Source organism: Oncorhynchus clarkii, chromosome 29 (genome assembly GCF_045791955.1).
Source record: "Oncorhynchus clarkii lewisi isolate Uvic-CL-2024 chromosome 29, UVic_Ocla_1.0, whole genome shotgun sequence".
NCBI classification, from domain to species: Eukaryota; Metazoa; Chordata; class Actinopteri; order Salmoniformes; family Salmonidae; genus Oncorhynchus; species Oncorhynchus clarkii.
Window position 1 is genome coordinate 9,819,094 of NC_092175.1, and position 25,211 is coordinate 9,844,304.

Consider the following 25,211-nt stretch of genomic DNA (forward strand, 5'->3'; position numbering starts at 1 on the left):
TCTAACAAGCCTCCATGCCGGTTCAGCCCACCAGGGCACATTCTATCATCTCATGTAACCATATTTACTGTTTGTTTATGCATTTATATGAATTACTTGGTTAGTAATAAATACATGATTTAAGACAATTGATGTATGGATGACTCATAGTGAAGACTAGGACTCGTGCAGATAACCAACAATTTACGACGCTTAGAATGAGAGTAAGGTGAGGGAAAATAAATTAATAATTAATCAGAAGATTATTGATCAGATATGAAAATATCGGAAAGGTTATATTGGGAAATTATAGTAAAGACACGATAGTTCTTTATAGAACCTTTATGGATAATCTGAAAGGTTATTTTTAGATCCTTTTGAAGAAACATCTGGTCAGCCATATTATATTATTAAAATTCCACACATGTTATTATTGTGTTAATTGACACGTTGAATGAAGTGAATTACATCTGGAATAGCTGGGGGTCCCTGAGGAGAGAATTGAGAACCACTGACTGACACAAGGCCACACGTGACTCTTTCACAAGAGACCATCTTTGCCCATAGTCATAGATAATGTCATTTCATAACACAACACATTAGATAAACTGGAATAAAACACTCTCACTCATGGTTGCACAAACAGTTAGTCTCAAGTCAAGCAGGACATTCAGTAACAGACACAGCCACTTTGACTGACAGCTGGCCAATATCCACAGTTTCTCTACAGTGACACAAGTCACATAATGGCCTTCTAATTTGAGGGTTTGGCACTTGTTTCTGGCCTGGTGGCTGTTGCTGTTGCTGTATCTTACTCCATCTAGCTTTCTCTTATCTTAGGCCATGGATAAGAATGTATGGTCTGTTCTCATAGAGGCTTGTCAATGTTTAAACAGCTACTCAACGAGGTGTTACTGAAGTTACACTTTCAGGAAATAGAACAGCCTGACCTGCTACTAAAATAGTTACGTATCAATCAGTTGAATGCTGAGTTAAAGGAGAGTTAATGGCGATACCCAGCAGGTAGCCTAGTGGTTAGAGTGTTGGACCGAAATGTTGCAAGATCGAATCCCTGAGCTGACAAGGTAAAAATCTGTCGCTCTGCCCCTGAACAAGGCAGTTAAACCACTGTTCCTAGGCCATCATTGAAAAAATGAATTTGTTCTTAACTGACTTGCCTGGTAAAATAAAATGCCAGTCATTGCACTCTGTCCTTATCTGACCTTCTTTTGGTGGCTCAATGACATTGTGCATTCAACTTGTAGATAAGTAACTATTTTAGTAGCAGGTCACTGCTGTTCTGTTTCCTGAAGGTGTAAATCCAGTAGCACCTTGTTGAGTAGCTGGTAAAACATTGACAAGTCTCTATGAGAACAGAACACACTTTCTTATTCATGGCCAATGCATTTACAGGCTTACACACTTTAGATTGAAACTTTCTCACTCTCTTGTGGTAATGTGAGTCATTTACATTCAGTCAAGTAACCACAATAGTGATTTCCTTAGCAACGGGTACCCATACTCAAGAAGTGCATGCGTGCCAGCTAGCCAGACAGAACTTACATCGTAGAAGTCCTGGGCAGAATATTGATGCATGCTGCCATCCTCCTCTCCATAAGGGCTCTGTAGACAAGAGTGGGAAGGAGGAGAGAGACTTCAATTAATACACTTATGGATATGATCTGGTTATTTTGAGGATATGTTGTTTCTAATTTTGAAAACAATTGAGAACATTTCCTCAATGCTACTGCAAAACTGAAATCTGTCTCACCTCATTTTTTTTTTTACCAACATGCCACCTGCACAACTAGAGGAGATAAAACTCTAGATCACCTTTACTCCCTCGCCCTCTATCAAGAAGTACCAGTGATGCGCTCAATACGGACGTGGCCCTATGAAGTGGATGCAAAGCTACAGGACTGTTTCATAGCACAGTCTGCAATATGTTCCGGGATTCATCCAAAAACACTGAGGCGTTGACCACATCAGCCACTGGCTTCCTTAATAAGTGCATCGACGATGTCGTCCCCACAGTGACAGTACGTACATATCTCAAACAGAAGCCATGGGCATCCCAACATCCCAAGAATGCCAAAGTAACCACTCTAAAATGACTACCTCATAGCACTCACGTCTGTAGCCATGAAATGCTTTGAAAGCCTGGTCATGGCTCCACATCAACACCATCATCCCAGACACCCGTGACCCATTCCAATTCGCATACCTCACTAACAGATCCACAGGTGATGCAATCCCTATTGCACTCCACACCAGAACTAGGCAGAAAATGTGCATGAGTTTCAGGTCCCTGTATTAGGGTAAAACTAGGTCCTCAAAATAAGGCCTTAGGAAATATATATGTATTTTGTATTTTATTCACTTTGGATCTCACTTGAGAGATCCGTGAAATCCATCGGACAGAAAATGGATGAACCCATAACAAATACAGTCATGGGTGGTAACTCCACAATTTAACCGAAAGGCAAGGCGGGAAATATTTGAATACGGCTTTAGACTAAGCAGTGTATTAATTTAACACTGTTCCGGTGTCTATATGTCAGTGTTAATTTGTTTTATTTCAACAGTGGAGAATTTGCTGTGCAGCATAGTGTCAAAGCTTATTTATACTTATCTGTACACAATATAATTGGTTGGTTGCTTGGGTATACTTGATTATCTACACCTGGGGTATGTTCAGGAGAATGGAAATGAAAATAATATTCATATAGAAACAGACGTCATCTGTCCCACTCCAACAGACAGACGTGAAACTCAACTCCGTTGCCCATGGGAGACTGGACACTCACAAGGCGTAAGAGATTGGGGAGGCAGTCTGGGCACCCTTCATCTATCCAAGAAGATACAATCCAGTTATCAAACTGGTTTGCCCCCCTTGGTGCCGGACCTACCAGCCCCGGGAGTCAGCGCGGATCCTGGATGTTTACCAACAGCCGGCGGCCGCCCAGTGGCACCTCCCTCACGGCCATGGCAACCACAGTTCAACAGGTTGCTTCCCCATCGGATTCCATCACGACCAACATCATGGTGGGCAGCTTGATGGTGAGAGATTTTGGCCTGCCTATGATCTGACCAAGGTCCACTGTCACCAAGGAGCCTGTGTCCATGACATCAACTCCCTCTTGCCCACGGTTCTGGCCAACTACTCTAACATTGAGACCATCGTCACTCACATAGGTTTAACGACCTTCGTTTTAGGTGATCGGAGGGAGGACTACAAACATGTTTTAAACATGCTCGCTAGCACAGGGAATATAATAATCTCTGTTCCCCTCCCGTGATACCGAAGGGGTTCGGAACATTTCAGCCGACTCATCAACAAGTACCTGAAGAAACTTTGCAACTTTGTGTGACAACTTTGATTTGCTGTGAAAGGAAACCAGCACTTTTTAACAGAGACAGGATTCACCCTAACCGCAGGGGTTCCAGGATTATTTCCAGCTGTTGGATTCTAGCTTGAAATATACTTATTCATGTTACCATACTAGAATGTATTGATTCATTTACATGTACACTTCCCGTCAAAACTTTGGGGTCACTTAGAATTGTCCTTGTTTTTGTCCATTAAAATAACATCAAATTGACCAGAAATATAGTGAAGACATTGTTAATGTCGTAAATGACAATTGTAGATGGAAACTGAAGATTTTTAAATGGAATATCTACATAGGCATACAGAGGCCCATTATCAGCAACCATCACTCCTGTGTTCCAATGGCACGATGTGTTAGCTAATCCAAATGTATGATTTTAAAAGACAAATTGATCATTAGAAAACCCTTTTGCAATTATGTTAGCACAGCTGAAAACGGTTGTGCTAATTAAAGAAGCAATACAACTGGCCTTCTTTAGACTAGTTGAGTATCTGGAGCATCAGCATTTGTGGGTTCGATTACAGGCTCAAAATATCCGGAAACAAAGAACTTTCTTCTGAAACTCGTCAGTCTGTTCTTGTTATGAGAAATGAAGGCTATTCCATGCGGAGATTGCCAAGAAACTGAAGATCTTATACAACGCTGTGTACTACTCCCTTCACAGAACAGCGCAAACGGGCTCTAACCAGAATAGAACGAGGAGTAGTAGGCCCCAGTGCACAACTGAGCAAGAGGACAGGTATATTGGAGTGTCTAGTTTGAGAAACAGATGCCTCACAAGTCCTCAACTGGCAGCTTCATTAAATAGTACCCGCAAAACACCAGTCTCAAAGTCAACAGTGAAGAGGGGACTGGGATGCTGGCCTTCTAGGCAGAGTTCCTCTGTCCAGTGTCTGTGTTATTTTGCCCATCTTAATATTTTATTTTTATTGGCCAGTCTGAGATATGTACTTTTTCTTTGCAACTCTGCCTAGAGCATCCCGGAGTCGCCTCCTCACTGTTGACTTTGAGACTGGTGTTTTGCGGGCACTATTTAATGAAGCTGCCAGTTGAGGACTTGTGAGGCGTCTGTTTCTCCAGCTTGGTTGGAGTCCACTTGTGGTAAATTAAATATATTGGACATGATTTAGAAAGGCACACACCTGTCTACATAAGGTACCACAGTTGACAGTGCATGTCAGAGTAAAAACCAAGCCATGAGGTCGAAGGAATTGTCTGTAGATCTTCGAGACAGGATTGTGTCGAGGAACAGATCTGGGGAAGGGTACAAAAAATGTCTGCAGCATTGAAGGTCATTCTTAAATGGAAGAAGTTTGGAACCACTAAGACTCTTCCTAGAGCTGGCCGCCCGGCAAACAGAGCAATCGGGGGAGAAGGGCCTTGGTCAGGGAGGTGACGAAGAACCCGATGGTCAATCTGACAGAGCTCCAGAGTTCGTCTGTGGAGATGGGAGAACCTTTCAGAAGGACAACCATCTCTGCAGTACTCCACCAATAAGACCTTTATGGTAGAGTAGCCAGATGGAAGCCACTCCTCAGTAAAAAGCACATGACAGCCAACTTGGAGTTTGCCAAAAGGCACCTAAAGAACTCTCAGACCATGAGAAGCAATATTTTCTGGTCTGATGAAAGCAAGATTGTACTCCTTGGCTTGAATGCCTACGGTGAAGCATGGTGGTGGCAGCATCATGCTGTTGGAATGTTTTTCAGCAGCAGTGACTGGGAGACAAGTCAGGATCGATGGAAAGATGAACCTGCTCCAGAGCGCTCAGGACCTTAGACTGTGGCAAAGGTTCACCTTCCAACAGGACAACGACCCTAAGCACACAGCCAAGACAATGCAGGAGTGGTTCCCGGGACAGGTCTCTGAATGTCGTTGAGTGGCCCAGCCTTAGCACGGACTTGAAACGGATGGAACAGCTCTGGAGAGACGTGAAAATATCTGTGCAGCAATGCTCCCCATCCAACCTGACAGAGCTTGAGAGGATCTGCAGAGAAGAATACAGGTGTGCCAAGCTTCTAGCGTCATACCCAAGAAGACTCAAGTCTGTAATTGTTGCCAAATGTGCTTCAACAAAGTACTGAGCAAAGGGTCTGAATACTTATGTAAATGTGATATTTTTGCAAACATTTCAAAAAAAAATGTTTTTCTTCGGCATTATGGGTTATTGTGTGTAGATTGATGAGGAAATATAATAATTTATTCCATTTTAGAATAAGGCTGCAACGTAACACAATGTGGAAAAAGTGAAGGGTTCTGAATACTTTCTGAATGCACATTATGTACACTCATGACCTAAAGTACGTGGACACCTGCTCTTCGAACATGTAATTCCAAAATCATTGGCATTAAAATGGAGTTGGTCCTCCCTTTGCTGCTATAACCACTCCACTCTTCTGAGAAGGTGTTCCACTAGATGTTGGAACATTGCTGCAGGGACTTGCTTCCATTCAGGCACAAGAGCATTAGTGAAGTCGGGCACTGATGTTGGGCGATGAGGCCTAGCAGTCGGCGTTCCAATTCATCCCAAAGGTGTCGATTGGGTTGAGGTTAGGGACCTGTGCAGGCAGGTCAAGTTATTAAACACCGATCTCAACAAACCATTTCTGTATGGACCTCGTTTTGTGCACATTGTCACAATGAAACAAGAAAGGGCCTTCCCCAAACTGTAGATCCAATGTTGTAAGCACAGAAGCATATAGAATGTCATTGTATGCTGTAGCATTAAGGTCTCCCTTCACTGGAATTAAGGGGTTAGCCAGAAACATGAAAAACAGCCCCAGACCATCATTCCTCCTACACCAAACTATACATTTGGCACAATGCATTGGTGCAGGTAACATTTTCTTTGCATCAGCCAAACCCAGATTAGTCCATCTGTCTGCCAGACCATTTTTATGCGCTATACACACTTCAGCACCCTGCGGTCCCATTCTGTGAGCTTGTGTGGCCTACCACTTTGCGGCTGAGTTGTTGCTCCTCCTAGACGTTTCCACTTCACAATAACAGCACTTACAGTTGACCGGAGAAGCTCTAGAAGGGCAGAAATTTGACAAATTGTTGGAAAGGTGGCATCCTATGACGATGCCACGTTGAAAGTCACTTAGCTCTTCAGTAAGGCCATTCTACGGCCAATGTTTCTCTATGGATATTGCATGGCTTTGTGCTCAATTTTAAACAGCTAACAGCAACGGGTGTGGCTGAAATAGCTGAATCCACTCATTTGAAGGGGTGTCCACTTACCGTGGTATATATAGTGTATGTTGTGTAGTAAATATTATAATATAATTATAATAAATATTATAGGACATTGTGTGTGCTCTAGTCATTATATTTCTATCTGGAACATGCAGCCCCATTTGCAGCCCTGACATTAGTTGAAGGCAGCAAATCTGAAAAGTAGTCACTTTCTGAGATCTGTATTTAAATAGTTAAACATGTAATTTTTTTCAGATCTGTATTTAAATAGTTGTCACCTCCAATGTAACTATTTGTTCTGCCAAAAAAATAGTTACTTTCCACAAAGCATATTTAAAACTATAGTTATCCCAGGTCTGCTCCACACTGCCCTCTCCCAGCTGGACAACTCCATAGTGCCCTCCAAGCTCATCATTAAGCTCAGGACCCTGGGACTGAACACTTCCATCTGCAGCTGAATCCGGGACTTCCTGATGGGCCACCCCCAGGTGGTAAGGGTAAGCAACAACACATCCGTCACACTGACCATCAACACGGTGGTCCCTCAGGGGTGCGTGTTTAGTCCCATCCTGTACTCCCTGTTCACCCATGACTGCGTGGCCACGCACAACTCCAACACCATCATTAAGTTTGCAAACGACACGACAGTGGTTGGCCTGATCACCGACGACATTGAGATAGCCGACAGAGATGGCCGCCTCGCTTCGCGTTCCTAGGAAACTATGCAGTTTTTTGTTTTTTTTACGTGTTATTTCTTACATTAGTACCCCAGGTCATCTTAGGTTTCATTACATACAGTCGAGAAGAACTACTGAATATAAGAGCAGCGTCAACTCACCATCAGTACGACCAAGAATATGACTTTCGCGAAGCGGATCCTGTGTTCTGCCTTTCACCCAGGACAACGGAATGGATCCCAGCCGGCGACCCAAAAAAACGACTTCGTAAAAGAGGGAAACGTAGCGGTCTTCTGGTCAGACTCCGGCGATGGGCACATCGTGCACCACTCCCCAGTATACTTCTCGCCAATGTCCAGTCTCTTGACAACAAGGTTGATGAAATCCGAGCAAGGGTAGCATTCCAGAGGGACATCAGAGACTGTAAAGTTATTTGCTTCACGGAAACATGGCTCACTGGAGAGACGCTATCGGAGTCGGTGCAGCCAGCTGGTTTCTCCACGCATCGCGCCGACAGAAACAAGCATCTTTCTGGTAAGAAGAGGGGCGGGGGCGTATGCCTTATGGCTAACGAGACGTGGTGTGGTCACAAAAACATACAGGAACTCAAGTCCTTCTGTTCACCTGATTTAGAATTCCTCACAATCAAATGTCGACCGCATTATCTACCAAGGGAATTCTCTTCGATTATAATCACAGCCGTATATATTCCCCCCCAAGCAGACACATCGATGGCTCTGAACAAACTTTATTTGACTCTTTGCAAACTGGAATCCATACATCCTGAGGCTGCATTCACTGTAGCTGGGGATTTTAATCTGAAAACAAGACTCCCTAAATTGTATCAGCATATCGATTGCGCAACCAGGGCTGGCAAAACCTTGGATCACTGCTATTCTAACTAAAACAAGAAGCTCCCACGCTGAGGTCTGTTCAACGCTGGTCCGACCAATCTGATTACACACTCCAAGACTGCTTCCATCACGTGGACTGGGATATGTTTCGTATTGCGTCAGACAACCACATTGACGAATACGCTGATTCGGTGTGCGAGTTCATTAGAACGTGCGTTGAAGATGTTGTTCCCATAGCAACGATTAAAACATTCCCAAACCAGAAACCGTGGATTGATGGCAGCATTCGCGTGAAACTGAAAGCGCGACCACTGCTTTTAATCAGGGCAAGGTGACCGGGAACATGACCGAATACAAACAGTGTAGCTATTCCCTCCGCAAGGCAATCAAACAAGCTAAGAGTCAGTATAGAGACAAAGTAGAATCTCAATTCAACAGCTCAGACACAAGAGGTATGTGGCAGGGTCTACAGTCAATCACGGATTACAAAAAGAAAACCAGCCCAGTAATGACCAGGATGTCTTGCTCCCAGGCAGACTAAATAACTTTTTTGCCCGCTTTGAGGACAATACAGTGCCACTGACACGGCCTGCAACCAAAACATGCGGCCTCTCCTTCACTGCAGCCGAGGTGAGTAAAACATTTAAACGTGTTAACCCTCGCAAGGCTGCAGGCCCAGACGGCATCCCCAGCCGCGCCCTCAGAGCATGCGCAGACCAGCTGGCTGGTGTGTTTACGGACATATTCAATCAATCCCTATCCCAGTCTGCTGTTCCCACATGCTTCAAGAGGGCCACCATTGTTCCTGTTCCCAAGAAAGCTAAGGTAACTGAGCTAAACGACTACCGCCCCGTAGCACTCACTTCCGTCATCATGAAGTGCTTTGAGACATGAAGTGCTTTGAGAGACTAGTCAAGGACCATATCACCTCCACCCTACCTGACACCCTAGACCCACTCCAATCTGCTAACCATGTGTATGTGACAAATAAAATTTGATTTGATTTGATAGCCTATAGGGAGGAGGTCAGTGACCTGGCAGTGTGGTGCCAGGACAACAACCTCTCCCTCAATGTCAGTATGACAAAGTAGCTGATCGTGGACTACAGGAAATGGAGGGCAGAGCATGCTTCCATCCACTTCGACAGGGCAGCAGTGGAGCAGATCGAGAGATTCAAGTTCCTCGGTGTCTACTAAGGAATTATCATGGACCACACACACCAACACAGTCGTGAAGAAGGAACGACAACACCTCTTCCCCCTCAGGATGCTAAAAAGATTTGGCATGGGCTCTCAGATTCTCAAAAAGTTATACAGCTGCACCATTGAGGGCACCTTGACTGGCTGAAAAAGTCAATTGAGGGCATCTTGACCCCCCCCAAAGTCAATACTTTGTAGAGCCACCTTTTGCAGCAATTACAGCTGCAAGTCTCTTGGGGTATGTCTCTATAAGCTTGGCACATCTAGCCACTGGGATTTTTGCCCATTCTTCAAGGCAAAACTTCTCCGGTTCCTTCAAGTTGGATGGGTTCCACTGGTGTACAGCAATCTTTAAGTCATACCACAGATTCTGAATTGTATTGAGGTCCAGGCTTTGACTAGGCCATTCCAAGACAAGGCCATTCCAAGACGTAAACCACTCGAGTGTTGCTTTAGCAGTATGCTTAGGGTCATTGTCTGGAAGGTGAACCTCCGTCCCAGTCTCAAATCTCTGGAAGACTGAAACAGGTTTCCCTCAAGGATATCCCTGTATTTAGTGCCATCCATCATTCCTTAAATTCTGTCCAGTTTCCCTGTCCCTGGGATGGTGTTCTCAGGGTGATGAAGGGTGTTGGGTTTGCGCCAGACATAGTGTTTTCCTTGATGGCCCAAAACTCAATTTGAGTCTCATCTGACCAGAGAACTTTCTTCCATATGCTTGGGGAGTCTCCCACATGCCTTTTGGCGAACACCAAACATGTTTGCTTATTTTTGTCTGGCCACACTTCCGTAAAGCCCAGCTCTGTAGAATGTACGGCTTAAAGTGGTCCTATGGACAGATACTCCAATCTCCGCTGTGGAGCTTTGCAGCTCCTTCAGGGTTATCTTTGCTCTTTGTTGCCTCTCTGATTGATGCACTCCTCGCCTGGTCTGTGAGTTTTGGTGGGCGGCCCTTTCTTAGCAGGTGTGTTGTGGTGCCATATTCTTTTAGGTTTTTAATAATGGATTTAATGGTGCTCCGTGGGATGTTCAAAGTTTCTGATATTTTTTTATAACCCAACCCTGATCTGTACTTCTCCACAACTTTGTCCCTGACCTGTTTGGAGAGCTCCCTGGTCTTCATGGTGCCACTTGCTTGGTGGTGCCCCTTGTTTAGAGGTGTTGCAGGCACTGGGGCCTTTCAGGACAGGTGTATATGTACTGAGATCATGTGACAGATCATGTGACACTTAGATTGCACACAGGTGGACTTTTTTAAACTAATTATGTGACTTCTGAAGGTAATTGGCTGCACCAGATCGTATTTAGGGGCTTCATAGCAAAAGGGGTGAAGACATATGTATGCACCACTTTAAAAAATATATATATATTTTATAAAGATTTTCTGAAGCAAGTCATTTTTTTCACTTCACCAATTTGGACTATTTTGTGTATGTCCATTACATGAAATCCAAATAAAAAATCTGTTTAAATTACAGGTTGTAATGCAACAAAATAGGAAAATTGCCAAGGGGGATGAATACTTTTACAAGGCACTGTATATGTACATATCTACCTCAATTACCTCATACCCCTGTAAATCGACTCGGCTGTTACCCCATGTATATAGCCAAGTTATTGTTACTTACTGTATATTTATTCCTTGTGTTATCATTCTTTTCTCTCTGCATTGTTAGAAGGGCTTGTATAAATAGGCTTTTCGCTGTTAGTCTACACCAGTTGTTTGACGAAGCATATGACAAAAAAATAATGTTTTTGTTTAGCATGATTTGACTGCTCTAACCTGTGAAGACAGGAGGGAGGATGGCCATTTACATTTTGGCAGAAGATCATGGCTTGTTTGAAAGCTACTCAGTGTTCTCTCCAGGCAGGCACACGGTAAACAGAGAATAGCTCATCTACATGCACCACAGACGCAGGGAGAGAGGAAGCTGCACTCACAGTAGTACTCCACTGGCTTATGGCTTTCACAGCTTACTCACTTATTTCCTATAAATGCAGAAAGAGAAAGCAATAATAAGAGCTTAGGTCTGAAGTGAACGTAACATCACTCAGTATTCCGGAATGCTCCAAATAAGTATTTATTTATTATTATTGTTATTATTATTTTTCTTAATAAGTCATCTACAAATAGGAGAGAACTGACGCATTGTGGAAATACTAATTACCCAGCATATATTCTAGTTAGTGGTTAGATATATCACATGGGTGATATTAATAGGGCCAGGAGTTTTTCCTGGCCAAGTGTCCTCACCAGGAAAAACTCTGGGCTCTATACCGAGACTGGTCTTGAGTACGACAACACTGGAGTGTAGTATTCTGTTGTGGTAATGGTATGCTGTCCCAACCTGGTCTCAGAGCATTTTGTATAATTCTGTATCTAAATCCGAGAAACTCGGTTTAGTATGATGTGTTACGATTGGTATGGTATATATTAATATGTGGATGTCCATCACCCATTTCGTAAGATGCGCTACAAATTACAATTTGTATTATATGTTACGAATTTGGAAATGTACAATATGTAAAGAATATGCAAAACGTATGATATGTTACGATTGCTATGTGGGTGCTAATGTTAGCTAGCTTGCTAACGTTAGCTAGGCTAGGGGTTAGGGTTAAGTTTCAGAGAGAGGTTAAAGAGTTTAAGTAACCATCTGTCTTATGTAACCATAACAAACGTAACATATCATACTAATTTGAGTACCCTCCTTTTACATTTACTATATTATGTCTCGTCTCTGAGACCAGGCTGGCTGTTCGGTAGCCTACCTGCCTATGTCCTTGGCTGCCTGTTCATTGGGGCAGTTGATGAGGAGGACCGAGTGGTGTCCAGGTACGTAGCTCCCCGTGAAGGCAGAATGGAGCTGGACACACAGGGCCCTCAGCATGGGATACATGGACATGGTCAACACCATTCCCTGGAGAAGAGGATGGAAGGGAGAACAGCAATACAATTCACTTTAATACAATCGCAAGATGTCACCCACACAGTAACAAATTCCTGTAAATTTACAGCAAAATTTCACTGTGAGGTACTGTAATTCTAAATTACAGTACCGTGCTGTTCCGCTACACTGATTTAGAATTACAGCAGCATACTGTGAATTATGGTGCATTGTGGGAAAATGTTGTGGGGCGAAATAATCTCAGGCTCATTATCATACTTTGAGGATTTCCTTGAAAGGGGGTATATTTGTTGCACCCATTAGCGAGAATGATCTATTTCGCCCTGTAGTCAGTGCCAGTTTAGAAACTTTTGTTAAGGCCTCTACAAGTGCAAGCGGTGTATAACAGTAAATATTAATTGGTATACTGTAATATACAATTACATATTCACTGTTAGCAATTGCTGTAATTGTATTACAATACAATTTAACAATAAAGTACTGTATTCCTGTTTTGCTATAATTTTACTGCAGTGTTTCGTAAAGGATGGAGCATTGTGGAAAAATGTTGTGGGAGAAGAAAGAATAGCTGGCTCATTAACATATTTTAAGTGGCTATGTTTGTTGCACCCGTTAGTGAGAATTCTGTACCAATTGAGCTGATTTAAAGTACAGTATATTGGGTAAAGATCACAGTGACAGTGGGTCTTAAACCTATAATGGTTGAATATTAACCCTCCTGTAGTGTTCGTTTCATGTTCATTAATTCTGTGTTCCCGGTCCAAAATGACCGCCCCCTTATAGCAGATTATAAATCCATAATAATACATATATTATCACCTGTGTTGTGTTAGATCTTTTTATCAACTTACGTTCTTGTGAACATTACAAGTTTTGAATTTCTAATTTGCAGTTTATGGCCTGTAGGCCTCATTGACCTGAGCTCATACAACTCGTTTTTGAGTTTAAAAAAAGCATAATGTATAATGGATAATGGATTATTTTGACTTGAACAAATATTCAGATTAAATGTATTGTGCTATTTATCACAGACTACTTTGTGTCAAAGTTTAACAAGGACTCTCTCCTCCTTACCAGTGTCATGATCAAATATATGATCAAGAACCTCACATTCAGTATATCGTTTGGTCATGTGCTGCCACAGAATGAATTGTGAGCAAGGCCTCAAAAAAACTGTATATATGAGAGTTGCGAGAAAAGTTATATATATTATTGAAACAATGTTGCAATTGTTTGTGAGAATGCCAACAGGTGTGGTTCCCGTAGGGGAAAGATTATATTGGGGAAAGGTTCCTGTTGGGGTTGCCATGGAAGCCAAGAAGGGGAGTGGGGTGTGTGTGTGTGTGCGCTCAAACACACATGCATGTGGGGGTCTGGGAGACGAAGTGTGCCCATCTGATGAATGGGCATGTGCCTGAACTAAATTTTAGACACTAATTGTAGTCTCACCCGTTCATTTCTAATGACCGGTCATTTTTGTACACCACAGGTGTACAAAAGTTAAATAAAACACCCAAAATCTTATGAAAAGCATCACAATGTAGTTTGTGTGTTCAGATGTCCTGTGTGGACAAAGTCATGGAACCTCATGACAATCAGATTAAATGAACTACATTTTTCAGAGAGAAAACTTGTAAATTGGTCCAATTCGACCGGAACACAGCAGGAAGGTTAAGCAGTGTCCTTTTGATTTGTTTTGCCTTGTAATCACTGCCAGTTTGGAAGCCTTTGTTTAGTTATTAACTTAAAGTTATTAAACACCAAATATTCGTAAACATGCTGTAATATACAAATACCTAGCAGCCAACCTGCTTGCACTCATCCCATGTGATTACAGTAAAATACCAACATGATTACAGTAGCATTTATTTTCTTACATTATAGTAGGCTCATTTCACAGTTTTGTACTATGTCAGTCATTGCTCTGCATTTTACAGTTACCTACAGGAAGCTGGTGGCAAGTTCATGTGAATATTACAATAATGTACTTTGCACTAGCCAGCGATGGGCAAAGATACATCCAAAAGGTATGTTATTACAAATACAGGATATTTTGAAGACCAATGTATCCTTAACTAAAACAACATTCCCAGTAACGGATACAGATTTGTTTTACTTGCTATGACTATGACATGCGTTTTCTTTAGCACCCTTAGATGAATGCACAGACTGGAAGTTGCCCTGGACAAGAGTGTCTGCTAAATGACCAAAATGTATTTTAGGCCAGTGACATACAAAATGACAAAATAAGTATTGGAAGTATTGAAATACCTATTTCAAATACATGTAACAGAAATACTGCCTGTCGTTGGCATGAGCTACCTGCACTGTAAATCTGCAACAGTTTACTAACCACTCTGCTTCCAGTAATGTACTGTAAATTCTAGAAATACAGCATGTTACTGTAGTCAGGTGTTCCAGTACTATGCTGTAAATTTGTGTTACAGTAAAAGTCCTGTAAATCTATGGTAATTTACTGTACAGTAATTTACTGTACATTTACAGCAACCTTCTGGCTACTGTACTGCCTGTAATTTCCTTGAAAAATTACAGGAAATGTTTTACAGTGCACCTTGAGGTGGTAGTAATGATGATGACATAACAAACATAATTATTTTACATTTTTTATTTAACATTTATTTACTCAGAATACTTTTTTTTCCCCAAAGGGAGAACCATGTTGCCCTTAGTCACAGATCTAGTATTAGATACAGTACCCTACCGCATCTCCTAATCTTAACCATTAGTGAGCTGAACAAAACCTAACCCTGCATCAGTGTTTATAGGGACATATTTCACTTATCACATCTCTGAGTTGAGGTCACATCAGGACAAGTGGTGAAAGGAGTTAGGACACGGTCCTGACCCTGACGGTCATTCATTGGTAGCGAACAAAGCTAGGTATTATCCATATAACTGTCCTCTCAGAATGCTGGAATGCTGTGTCCGGGATACAGCTTGGTGACTCTCTCTGTCCTCTATCCTCTTATCATTGCACTGCCACAGCTGAATGGTTAGTTGGAACAGATAGCGGCCAATTTATAATCCGCTCTCTCTCTCTCTCTCTCTGCAGCTCCTGTCCCTGCTTCATTGCAAGCGGCATGGTATGAGATGGAATGATTGGCATTTCAATCAATATTAAAGTGCCCCCTCCCTCGCCGTCCAAAACATCCGCCAAAATGTTTTATAATTAAACAGACGCATTTCACGTAGGCTAATTAAATAAATATGTGACTAGGCCTATTTGGCGAGGGTTGCCCCATATAATTTAACTGATTTTATATAGCTAATGTGTTACTTATTACTACAAAACTCCATCCAACGCGAAAATAATTTGCCACCTGCTGGATACAAATAATTTTATTCAACAAAATAATTAACTTACCATACAGATCACGAACAATCCCAAACGACAGAGAATTTGAGCTAGGGACTCCTTGTGATATCGTGGGTACAGCCAGTCCATTTTACTCTGACCGAGTTCTTCAAACTGTCAGGTCCGGGAGAGAGTGAGTTCGAGAACAGAGGCACCTTGTGCGCTCAATTTGTCCTGGAGAAGGGGAGAGTAGGCTACTAACTTCTAGGCAGCTAGCTATATGCTTACCCTCACCTACCAATAAAGTTCTCACTTCATAGTCCGTGAGTAATTTCTGGTGAATAATAGTCTATTTTGAATGTTCAAAATCTGCAAAAGTGGACCTTACTCACTTTTCTGCTGGATAAACCATATATCGGTGGATCAGCGCAGTGGAAACAAGAATCCGCTTGTCATTGGATGTTTGACACTTCCTGATACAACAGCGTCCAACGAAACACCGGTTTCGCCCTAGGTCGCTACCCGAAAACCTGTCATAAACAGTTTTTGCGCTGTCATAAACAAGCGCTTTTCACTGGATGCGAGATAGTGGATAGAGAGTGGGAAGTATGTTGTGCGCAGATTAGGAATATAAATGGTTGAATTTTTTGTGGGCAAGGCTATACTGTAGGCCCGTTTGTTTGACAGGTACAATTGACTAAATCTGCCAAATATATGTACAAGGAAACAGCTCCATTTACCTGCAAACCAACATCAGGGTCATGGCATCAACAACACAATAATGGTTGAGTTTATTGAACACGCAGTTCATAATTATAAAATATATAAATATGTTATGATAAACAAAGACATAATGACATGTCCTAAAAAATATTGCCACAACCTAATCCCACACTGTGAATATATAGATAATTTGAGGAACTTGGTTTACTTTATCATAGGCATCAGACATCTTCCGTCATTAATCAAGACACTGGCTTCTTTCAGATTCTCTACCCTTGCTTCACCCAGTTTGGGACAAGGGTAGAGAATTGGAATATAGCCACATACTTCCTCCTATAAGGGCACACCCACAGAGGACATGGTGGTGGACTTTGACAGGGCACACCTTTAAATCAAAATAAAAGAAAAATGTATTTATGAAGCACTTTTTACATCAGTAGATGTCACAAAGTGCTAAACAGAAACCCAGTCTTACAAACGTATTCGGGATCGGAGTCCCTTTCCCGGGACGGTTGAGCTAACGTAGGCTAATGCGATTAGCACGAGGTTGTAAGTAACAAGAACATATCTGCTATTGTCAGAGAGCTTAAATTGTTGTTCATCTAACTGCACTGTTCAATTTACAGTTACTGTTACAATGAAAGAATACCATGCTATTGTTTGAGGAGAGTGCACAATTTTGAACATGAAAAGTTAATAAACAAATTAGGTAGGTATTAGGTATTTAAGGTAGGTATTATGTATTTGGGTAGGTATTAGGTATTCAAATTAGGTATTTGGGTAGTCTTGATACAACATTTTGATCAGAAATTAAATGGTTCATTGGATCAGTCTAAAACTTTGCACATACACTGATGCCATCTAGTGGCCAAAATCTATATTGCACCTGGGCTGGAATAATACATTTTGGCCTTTCTCTTGCATTTCAAAGATGGTACAAAAAACATAATACAAAAGAATGGTTGTTTTCTTTTTTGTATTATCTTTTACCAGATCTATTGTGTCATATTCTACTACATTCCTTTCATATTTCCATAAACCTCAAACTGTTTCCTATCAAATGGTACCAAGAATATGCATATCCTTGCTTCAGGACCTGACCTACAGGCAGTTAGATTTGGGTATGTGCTAATTCTTAAGAGGTTTAAACCCCAAAATAGCAAGCAATGCAGATGTAGAAGCACAGTGAGTAGAAAGGCAGAAACCTAGGAAGAGGAACCAGGCTCTGAGGGGTGGCCTGTCCTCTTCTGGCTGTTCCGGGTGGAGATAAGAGTACATGGCCGTTAAGGCTCGATTGCTCTTCAAGATGTTCAAATGTTCATAGATGACCAGCAGGGTCAACTAATAATCACAGTGGTTGTAGAGGGTGCAACAGGTCATCACCTCAGGAGTAAATGTCAGTTGGCTTTTCATAGCCGAGCATTCAGAGGTCGAGACAGTAGGTGCAGGAGAGCGAGGGAGAGAGAGAGAGAGAGAGAGAGAGAGACAAACAGCAGGTCCAGTGAACAGGTCAGGCAGGGTTCCATAGCCGCAGGCAGAACAGTTGAAACTGGAGCAGCAGCACAACCAGGTCGACCGGGGACAGCCAGGAATCATCAGGCCAGGTAGGCCTCAGACACTGTGGCCCCGTCTGTGGGTACCCCCGGACAGGGCCAACCAGGCAGGATATAACCCCACCCACTTTGCCAAAGCACAGCCCCCACACCACTGAGAGAATATCAACAGACCACCAACTTACTACCCTGAGACAAGGCTGATTATAGCCCACGAAGATCTGAGAAGATGATAAATAAAAGGATAAACAGCTCCATGATTGTGACATGGTTGAACTGTTGTTGGTAGTAGACAGTCAACTGACTTCTGCTTCAGTTTATTAAGGACACATCTCTCAATAAAAGCCTGTCAAACCTGTGGTGTCATATTGCATGGCCGCCACAAGATGGGGGTGTAGCTTCACATATCTTCTCCTTCATAATCTTGCCTTCAATGTGAAAATCAATAATTCAGGGCACTCGCTCAATCCCCATGTCATGATAGGCAATAACCAGAATATACTGTAACGAAACAGGCTTGTTCCAAGAATGAAAATAGTGTGACTCATCCGTCCAATTCAATCTCCCTCCCCACCCATGACCCCTCCACTTTATGTGTGTGTGTGTGTGTGTTGGTATGGGTGTGTGTGTGTGTGAGTGTGTGTGCGTGCATGTGTACCTGCATGCGTGTGTGTGTGGCTGTCTAGCTGTCTCATCCTGCAACGGTGCAGATCAAAGAGTTCACAGCATTGGTCGCCACCAGGGCCACAGCCCCCAGAACCAACCAATTTACTTCCTCCTCTCAGCCAACTCACACAGGCTTCATTTGAGAATCCCGTCAGAAACCAATATAGCCACTTAAGCCACTATTCCCTAACATGAAAGAGGAACATCAAAATAGAGGGATGGGTGGAGAAAAAAAGAAAGTTAGGGAGAGAGGCGTTTGATCTGCTCGTTCTGGGGCATCGCTCAGTGGGGGGGATGTTCCCTAGGAGTTCAGTAGACAGCATTTGTGGTCCCTTGGAATTTTTATTCTGTTTTTGTGTTTTTTCATCTTTTTATTTTTTTTATATCAGCAGGCTTAAAGTGGAATGTGGAGAGGTAAATAATGAGGCCACAGGTCCCCATTTAAAAAAAATATATTATAATTTTTTTTACAGTGGAAGAAGTTAAAGAGATAATAGGGAAAGCGGGATGAGAGGGAAAATGGTGAGGAGTGACAAAGGAGATGAGACAATAATAGAGAAGGTGAAGAAAGATACATCTAAAGAACGAGTGTAGGGAGTCAAGAGGCAGAGGGCGGCAAATGAGGGCTGAGAAAAGAGAGTAATAAATAATGAAGAGAGATAAGAAAGTAAAGGAATCATGAAAAGAGCAGCAGAACAGTCAGAGGAGACAGGGTGAATAGCAAGATCGTGGGTGACCTTCAAAACAGTCTCCCTCCTTACTCTATCTGTGTGTAGGTTGAAGAAGGGAGGGATTGGGGTGGAAGGGTGGAGTGGTATGTAGGGGGGTCAGGTGAGGCCTAACGAGGGGTTTTCCCCGGTAGTGATTGGAGCTAAAGGAAGAGGAGCCCCCCCCCCTCCACACACACACACTCTTCATGGACAGAGTGAGTAAGCCATCCATCATGTGATTCCTGGGGTTGGTTGCTGCGTTGCTTTCTGTACTTTACAGCTAAAGTCCCTGAATGATGACTCAACCACATCCACAACCACTAACTGACTGGCTGTGACAATAACTGTTACAATAATGCCACTGCTCTCTCTGTGCTGCCTGTCTGCCTGCTTGTCTGGCTGGGAAAATGACCACCAGGATATTCAATGATATTCCTCCCCAACCCTGCATACATTTGGAGGACCATTTCTTCATGTTGTTGTGAACTACATTTGTGCCATTTTCATGTTTTTCTGACCAAAGATTCTAGCTGTGATTTCGTGATCATAGCCACAGCTTGAGAAAATCACCACCATCGTTTTAAAAAACCACCCTTCCAGGTATCCTTGCCAAAGAGAAATAATTACTTTTTTTCCGTAGACAGAAGTGCAGATGAGTGACAGAGAATGAAGGTGAAAGGAAAAGAGAGAAAAAGAGATACAGGAACGTTTTGGTTGAGTGGTTTTGAGTTAAGACAGACAGCTCAGCAGAGGCACAAAAAAGGTTCCATTTTTGGTTTTACTTGTGGAGTCTGCCTGCTGCCGTGGGCGTAGGGCTTAAATCGTGTCACACATGATCAGCAACAGACTAGGAGAGGAACCAGGGCATAGAGCCAGCCCCTTCCTACCGCCATGGAGGAAAAATCCTTACCCTCTCTATACACTCCCATACCATGTCACCGCCTCACTCATTGCCCCCTCTGATGGCTGTGGAACGATCTCATTACAGCTCCACTCATAATATACGCGGCCTGCGCCAAAATCACACAGGAGGAGTGGGAGGGGGATGATATTTACCTCGGATTGAAAGTTTTAGTGTGCTGGCTTATTGATCGTTTGCAGTGGCGTGTACTGTGCCTTCAGGCGACAGAGTAAAGGGAAAGCAGAGAGAAAGAGAGCGAGAGATGGAGGGAGAGAGCGAGAGGGAGGGAGGGAGTGAGAGGCAGAAAGAGAGAGAAAGGAAGAGAGAGGAGAGACAGAAAGAGAGCGAGAATTACAATAAGCATCTTCATTCCCTGTAACTGCTTAAATGCTTTGGACCCATGGGACTTCTCCAGCACAGAATGATTGACACCTCAAAATCACTTATAAACACAATCTTAAACACAAACACAAAAAACACGCGTATGCACACACAGACATTTAAAAAATCAAGTGGAAACAATAAATGTGGTTTTCAGACACATTTCTGAACACACGTTTGAATAAATGACATCTAAATAATGTCACAAACACATTTTTGTGTGACGATTCACACAGATATTCACGTTTTGACATGTATTTAACCTCTCTGCGCAACATACGGTGATCACTACATAAATAGTCATATTAAACATTCATGAAAATACAAGTGTCTAGAATCTTGCTAATCCAACTGCGTTGTCAGATTTAAAAAAGGATTTACTGCGAAATAATACAATTGCGATTATCTGAGAACAAAGACCCATAAAAAATAACTATTTCAACCAGCACAGGCGTAACATCACAAACTGCATTAAAATAAATTGTTTACATTTTACGATCTTCCTCTGTTTGCAATCCCAATGCTCATTGTTACACAATGAATGGTCTTTTGTTTGATAAAATCTATTTTTATAGCCTAACACGAAACATTTTGTGAACCTCGTGTCGTGAATTCCGTCTCATTCCATTTATGACGACACGTTCGATGTAAATACACACACTAAACGTGACTTTATCCAGTCATGTTTGGTTTCATTGCAATCAACTGGTTTGTTTGTAACACAACCAAACGTGATGGGTCATTTCGCGGGACATATTGACTGAAAGAAACCGATTTGAAGACAACAAGTAAAGACATCATTGTGCAACAATGATATGACCGCTGTTTCGCTGATTGACTGTATTTTAACCCAATGACCACTGATCGTCTTGAAATCTAGCTGGGTAGATAGCCAATGAGCTGAGGTAAACGGCAATATGTCATGTTTATGTGTTGGAAGACCAACCCATGTAGTAAACTCCGGCGTAAAGAGGGTCATTCGCCATTGAAGTTTCATACCGGAAGGAGCCATGCATGTTACGCACAGCATTATTTTGGAAAAGCGGATCTTCAGCTGTTTATATATCAATCAGTATGGCGACTAAGTCGGGGAAAGCTAAATCTAAGTTTAGATATACAGATGTACACACAATTTTAGAATAAAATGATCTGGAAAGTGAGACAGAGATTGTTGGAGGACGATTAATTTAGCGATTCCCAAATGGAGGAATATTTTTTGAACGGAGAGGACATCGTTTTGGACTGGTAAGTTCTTCTCATGCTAATGGCGTTGTTTGAAATCAATAATATAAAATATTATTTGTGATTTTTTTAAATTTTAGTAGCAATATATAAAAATGTAACAAAATGTGTAAAGTACACGTTGGCTATACATTGTGGGTGGGGGTATGTTTGTATGTACTGTATGTGTATGACCCATAGCCTATGTTTGTGTGTATATATATATACACATATTGTGGATTAGAGGGGGCATGGCTGAGATGCGTGTGTCTGCCGCTCCAACCCACCCCACCCCCACATGAAATAGCCAATTTGAGGCTGTTGTTCTTCCTTGCTGAGCGACCTTTCAGGTTATGTCGATATAGGACTCCTTTTACTGTGGATATACTGTAGATACTTTTGTACCTGTTTCATCCAGCATCTTCACAAGGTCCTTTGCTGTTGTTCTGGGATTGATTTGCACTTTTCGCAACAAAGTACATTCATCTCTAGGAGACAGAACGCGTCTCCTTCCTGAGCGGTATAACGGCCATGGTGTTTATACTCTACTATTGTTTGTACAAATGAACATGGTACCTTCAGGCGTTTGGAAATTGCTCCCAAAGATGAACCAGACTTGTGGAGGTCTACAATTGTTTTTCTGAGGTCTTGGCTGATTTATTTTGATTTTCCCACGATGTCAAGCAAAGAGGCACTGAGTTTGAAGGTAGGCCTTGAAATACATCCACAGGTACACCTCCAATTGACTCAAATGATGCCAATTTGCCTATCAGAAGCTTCTAAAGCCATGCCATCATTTTCTGGAATTTCCCAAGCTGTTTAAAGGCACAGTCAACGTAGTGTATGTAAACTTCTAACCCACTGGAATTGTGATACAGTGAATTCTAAGTGAAATAATCTGTCCGGAAACGATTGTTGGAAAAATTACTTGTGTCATGCACAAAGTAGATGTCCTACCTGACTTGCCAAAACTATAGTTTGTTAACAAGAAATTTGTGGAGTTGTTGAATGATAATAATGACTCCAACCTAAGTGTTTGTAAAACTTCTGACTTCTGCTGTTTGTGTTCGTGAGAGTCTCACGTTTCCACAGAGTGGTACTAGCCCAAACTGTTTGGACGCTACAGATGCAAGTAAATGTCCATGAATGTTTCATGTGTGTTTCGACATGCCCACAAATGAATATAGTTGGTTCACAGTTGGTTTTGATATTATAACATGCGTGCCATTGTCACATCTGGACAAAACCAACATGCACAGGATGGTGCACACATGGCAAGTAGTTTCAGGGGTGCTTTTGTAATCAGCAGGATTAGTACCCAGGTCTCACCACAGGAGAAGCCAATGACTTGACCATTAGGTCCAACACTGGGTTTCTCTTCCAATGTGTATTTATTATCAATTAATCTTAATCTCAAACAATTGACTGTTCAATTCAAAATAGGGCTGTCAAGAGTAAAAATATGTAATCGAGTTAATCGCATGATTTGTTGTGATTGCTTGATAATGGCGCCGGAGGGGATGGCTGCTGTTTTATGGGCTCTTAACCAACTATGCTATTTTGTTTGTTGTTTGTAACTTATTTTGTTCATAATGTTGATGCTACCGTCTTCTTGGCCGAAAAGAGCTTCTGGACATCAGAACAGTGATTACTCCACCAGAGCTGTTGCCAGAGAATTGAATGTTGATTTTTCTACCATAAACTGCCTCCAATGTCGTTTTAGATAATTTGACAGAACGCCTAACCGGTCTCAATACAGCAGACCTCGTGTAACCACGCCAGCCCAGCACCTTCACATCAAGCTTCTTCACCTGCAGGAGCATCTGAGAACAGCCACCCGGACAGTTGATGAAACTGGGTTTGCACAACCAAAGAATATCTCCGGGAAATCTCAGGGAAGCTCATCTGCATGCTCACCAGTGTGACTTGACTGACACTTGACTGACTTGACTGACACTTGACACCAACCAATGCCCCATAATATCTGGCCCTCTGCCCTTCCTAAATCGTGGCATTGAACATTCAGCAAACGTTTAGCCCTCCATAACTGGCTACGAGACTATTGCAGCACTGTGGGTGTAACATTTATTGACAATTTTGATACAAAGCTCAAAAACAAACCTGGTATTATAAGGAGGATGGGATCCACCCAATTAATTTGGGTTCCTGGATTCTTTGACAGAATTATAAGGCTGCGTTGAGACAATTACTTATCAATGACCCACGCCCAGCTCATTTAATCCCTACCATTGTTTCACTGAGTTCTCATAATGCTTCAGCAAATGTACATTATCCCAGGGGCATTGGAAGACACAATGTAAGTAACTTAATGTATGTCCCTCTTACTGCCCTGAATGCCTCTGCTGATCCTACAGCTGTTGTATGCAATAATCATATGCCCGTGAACCAGAGTTATACTGTTAGCACAGGTGGTGTACCCTAGCTGGAAGTCCACTGTGTGCAGCTCACCCTGCACTAACATAAATAACCTGATTATGTCTACCTCTGCTAAGCTTCCCAGTAAAGCAAGAAAAACAATCAAGAATCCCAGAAAAGTGTTAAAAATAGCCCACGCTAACATATGTAGCTATAGAAACAAGGTTAATCTCATCAATAATTTGCTAGTAACAGATGACATTCACATTCTGTGTCACACCCTGATCTCTTTCACCGGTCTTTGTGCTTGTCTTCAACTCCCTCCAAGTGTCTCCCATCTTCCCCATTATCCCCAGTGTATTTATACCTGTGTTCTCTGTTTGTCTGTTGCCAGTGCGTATTGTTTTGTCAAGCCTACTTGAGTTTTTCCCATGCTCCTGTCTTTCTCTAGTTCCTCTTTTCTAGTTTTCCCGGTTTTGACCATTCTGCCTGCCCTGACCCTGAGCCTGCCTGCCGTTCTGTGCCTTGTCACTCCACCCTAGATTACTGACCACTACCCACCCTGACCCTGAGCCTACCTGCCATTCTGTACCTTTCGGAATCTGCTCTGGATTACTGACCTCTGCCTGCCCTTGAACGGTCACTTGCCTTCCCGCCAGTTTTTGCAGTTACATTTTGTTATTTAGAAACTGTCTGCATCTGGGTCTTCTCCTGAGCCTTGACAGTACGAACTGGCCATGACCAAACCAGCAGACTTGGACCAGCTCCACAACGCAGTCTCCTCCCAAGGAGCCACCATTGGAAGGCATGAGGAGTTGCTTCATGGTCTTATGGAGGGGTTCCAGACCTTGGCCAAATGCCATGACCGCACGTTGAACACATTGCTGGAGCAATTCCATGGGTTGTCTGTCAGGCAGCCTACCACGACAGTAACCTCTCAGCCCCTCAGTTAGTCAGCTGTTAGCAGCACGGCCACCCCAGTTTCCCGAGAACCCCACTTAACTCCCCCGGAACGCTCCGCTGGAGAGTCGAGAACCTGTTGGGCATTTATCGCCCATTGTTCTCTCATCATCGAGCTGCATCCCTCCTGCTTCCCCTCAGACCGCTTTAAGATAGTGTACCTCATCAAGCTGATGTCAGGGAGGGCTCTTGCCTG

General features: G+C 42.6%; 1 protein-coding gene across 6 annotated transcripts in view; it reads right to left on the minus strand.

Moving 5' to 3' along the window:
* LOC139388023 (protein CutA homolog) overlaps positions 1-16,206 on the minus strand; it is a 59,335-nt gene extending 43,129 nt beyond the window's left edge. Inside the window, exons 1-5 of one of the 6 annotated variants that reach the window (XM_071134509.1) lie at positions 15,917-16,034; positions 15,594-15,758; positions 12,072-12,220; positions 11,083-11,288; positions 1,543-1,602 (exon numbers count right to left, since the gene is read on the minus strand). In XM_071134509.1, the coding sequence (XP_070990610.1) occupies positions 1,543-1,602; positions 11,083-11,132 (110 nt within the window). In that variant the 5' untranslated portion in view covers positions 11,133-11,288; positions 12,072-12,220; positions 15,594-15,758; positions 15,917-16,034. Of the gene's footprint in view, positions 1-1,542; positions 1,603-11,082; positions 11,289-12,071; positions 12,221-15,593 lie in introns of all 6 variants that reach the window. The other 5 variants (XM_071134512.1, XM_071134507.1, XM_071134511.1 and 2 more) reach the window with 5 other exon arrangements.
* Positions 16,207-25,211: the final 9,005 nt, after the last annotated feature.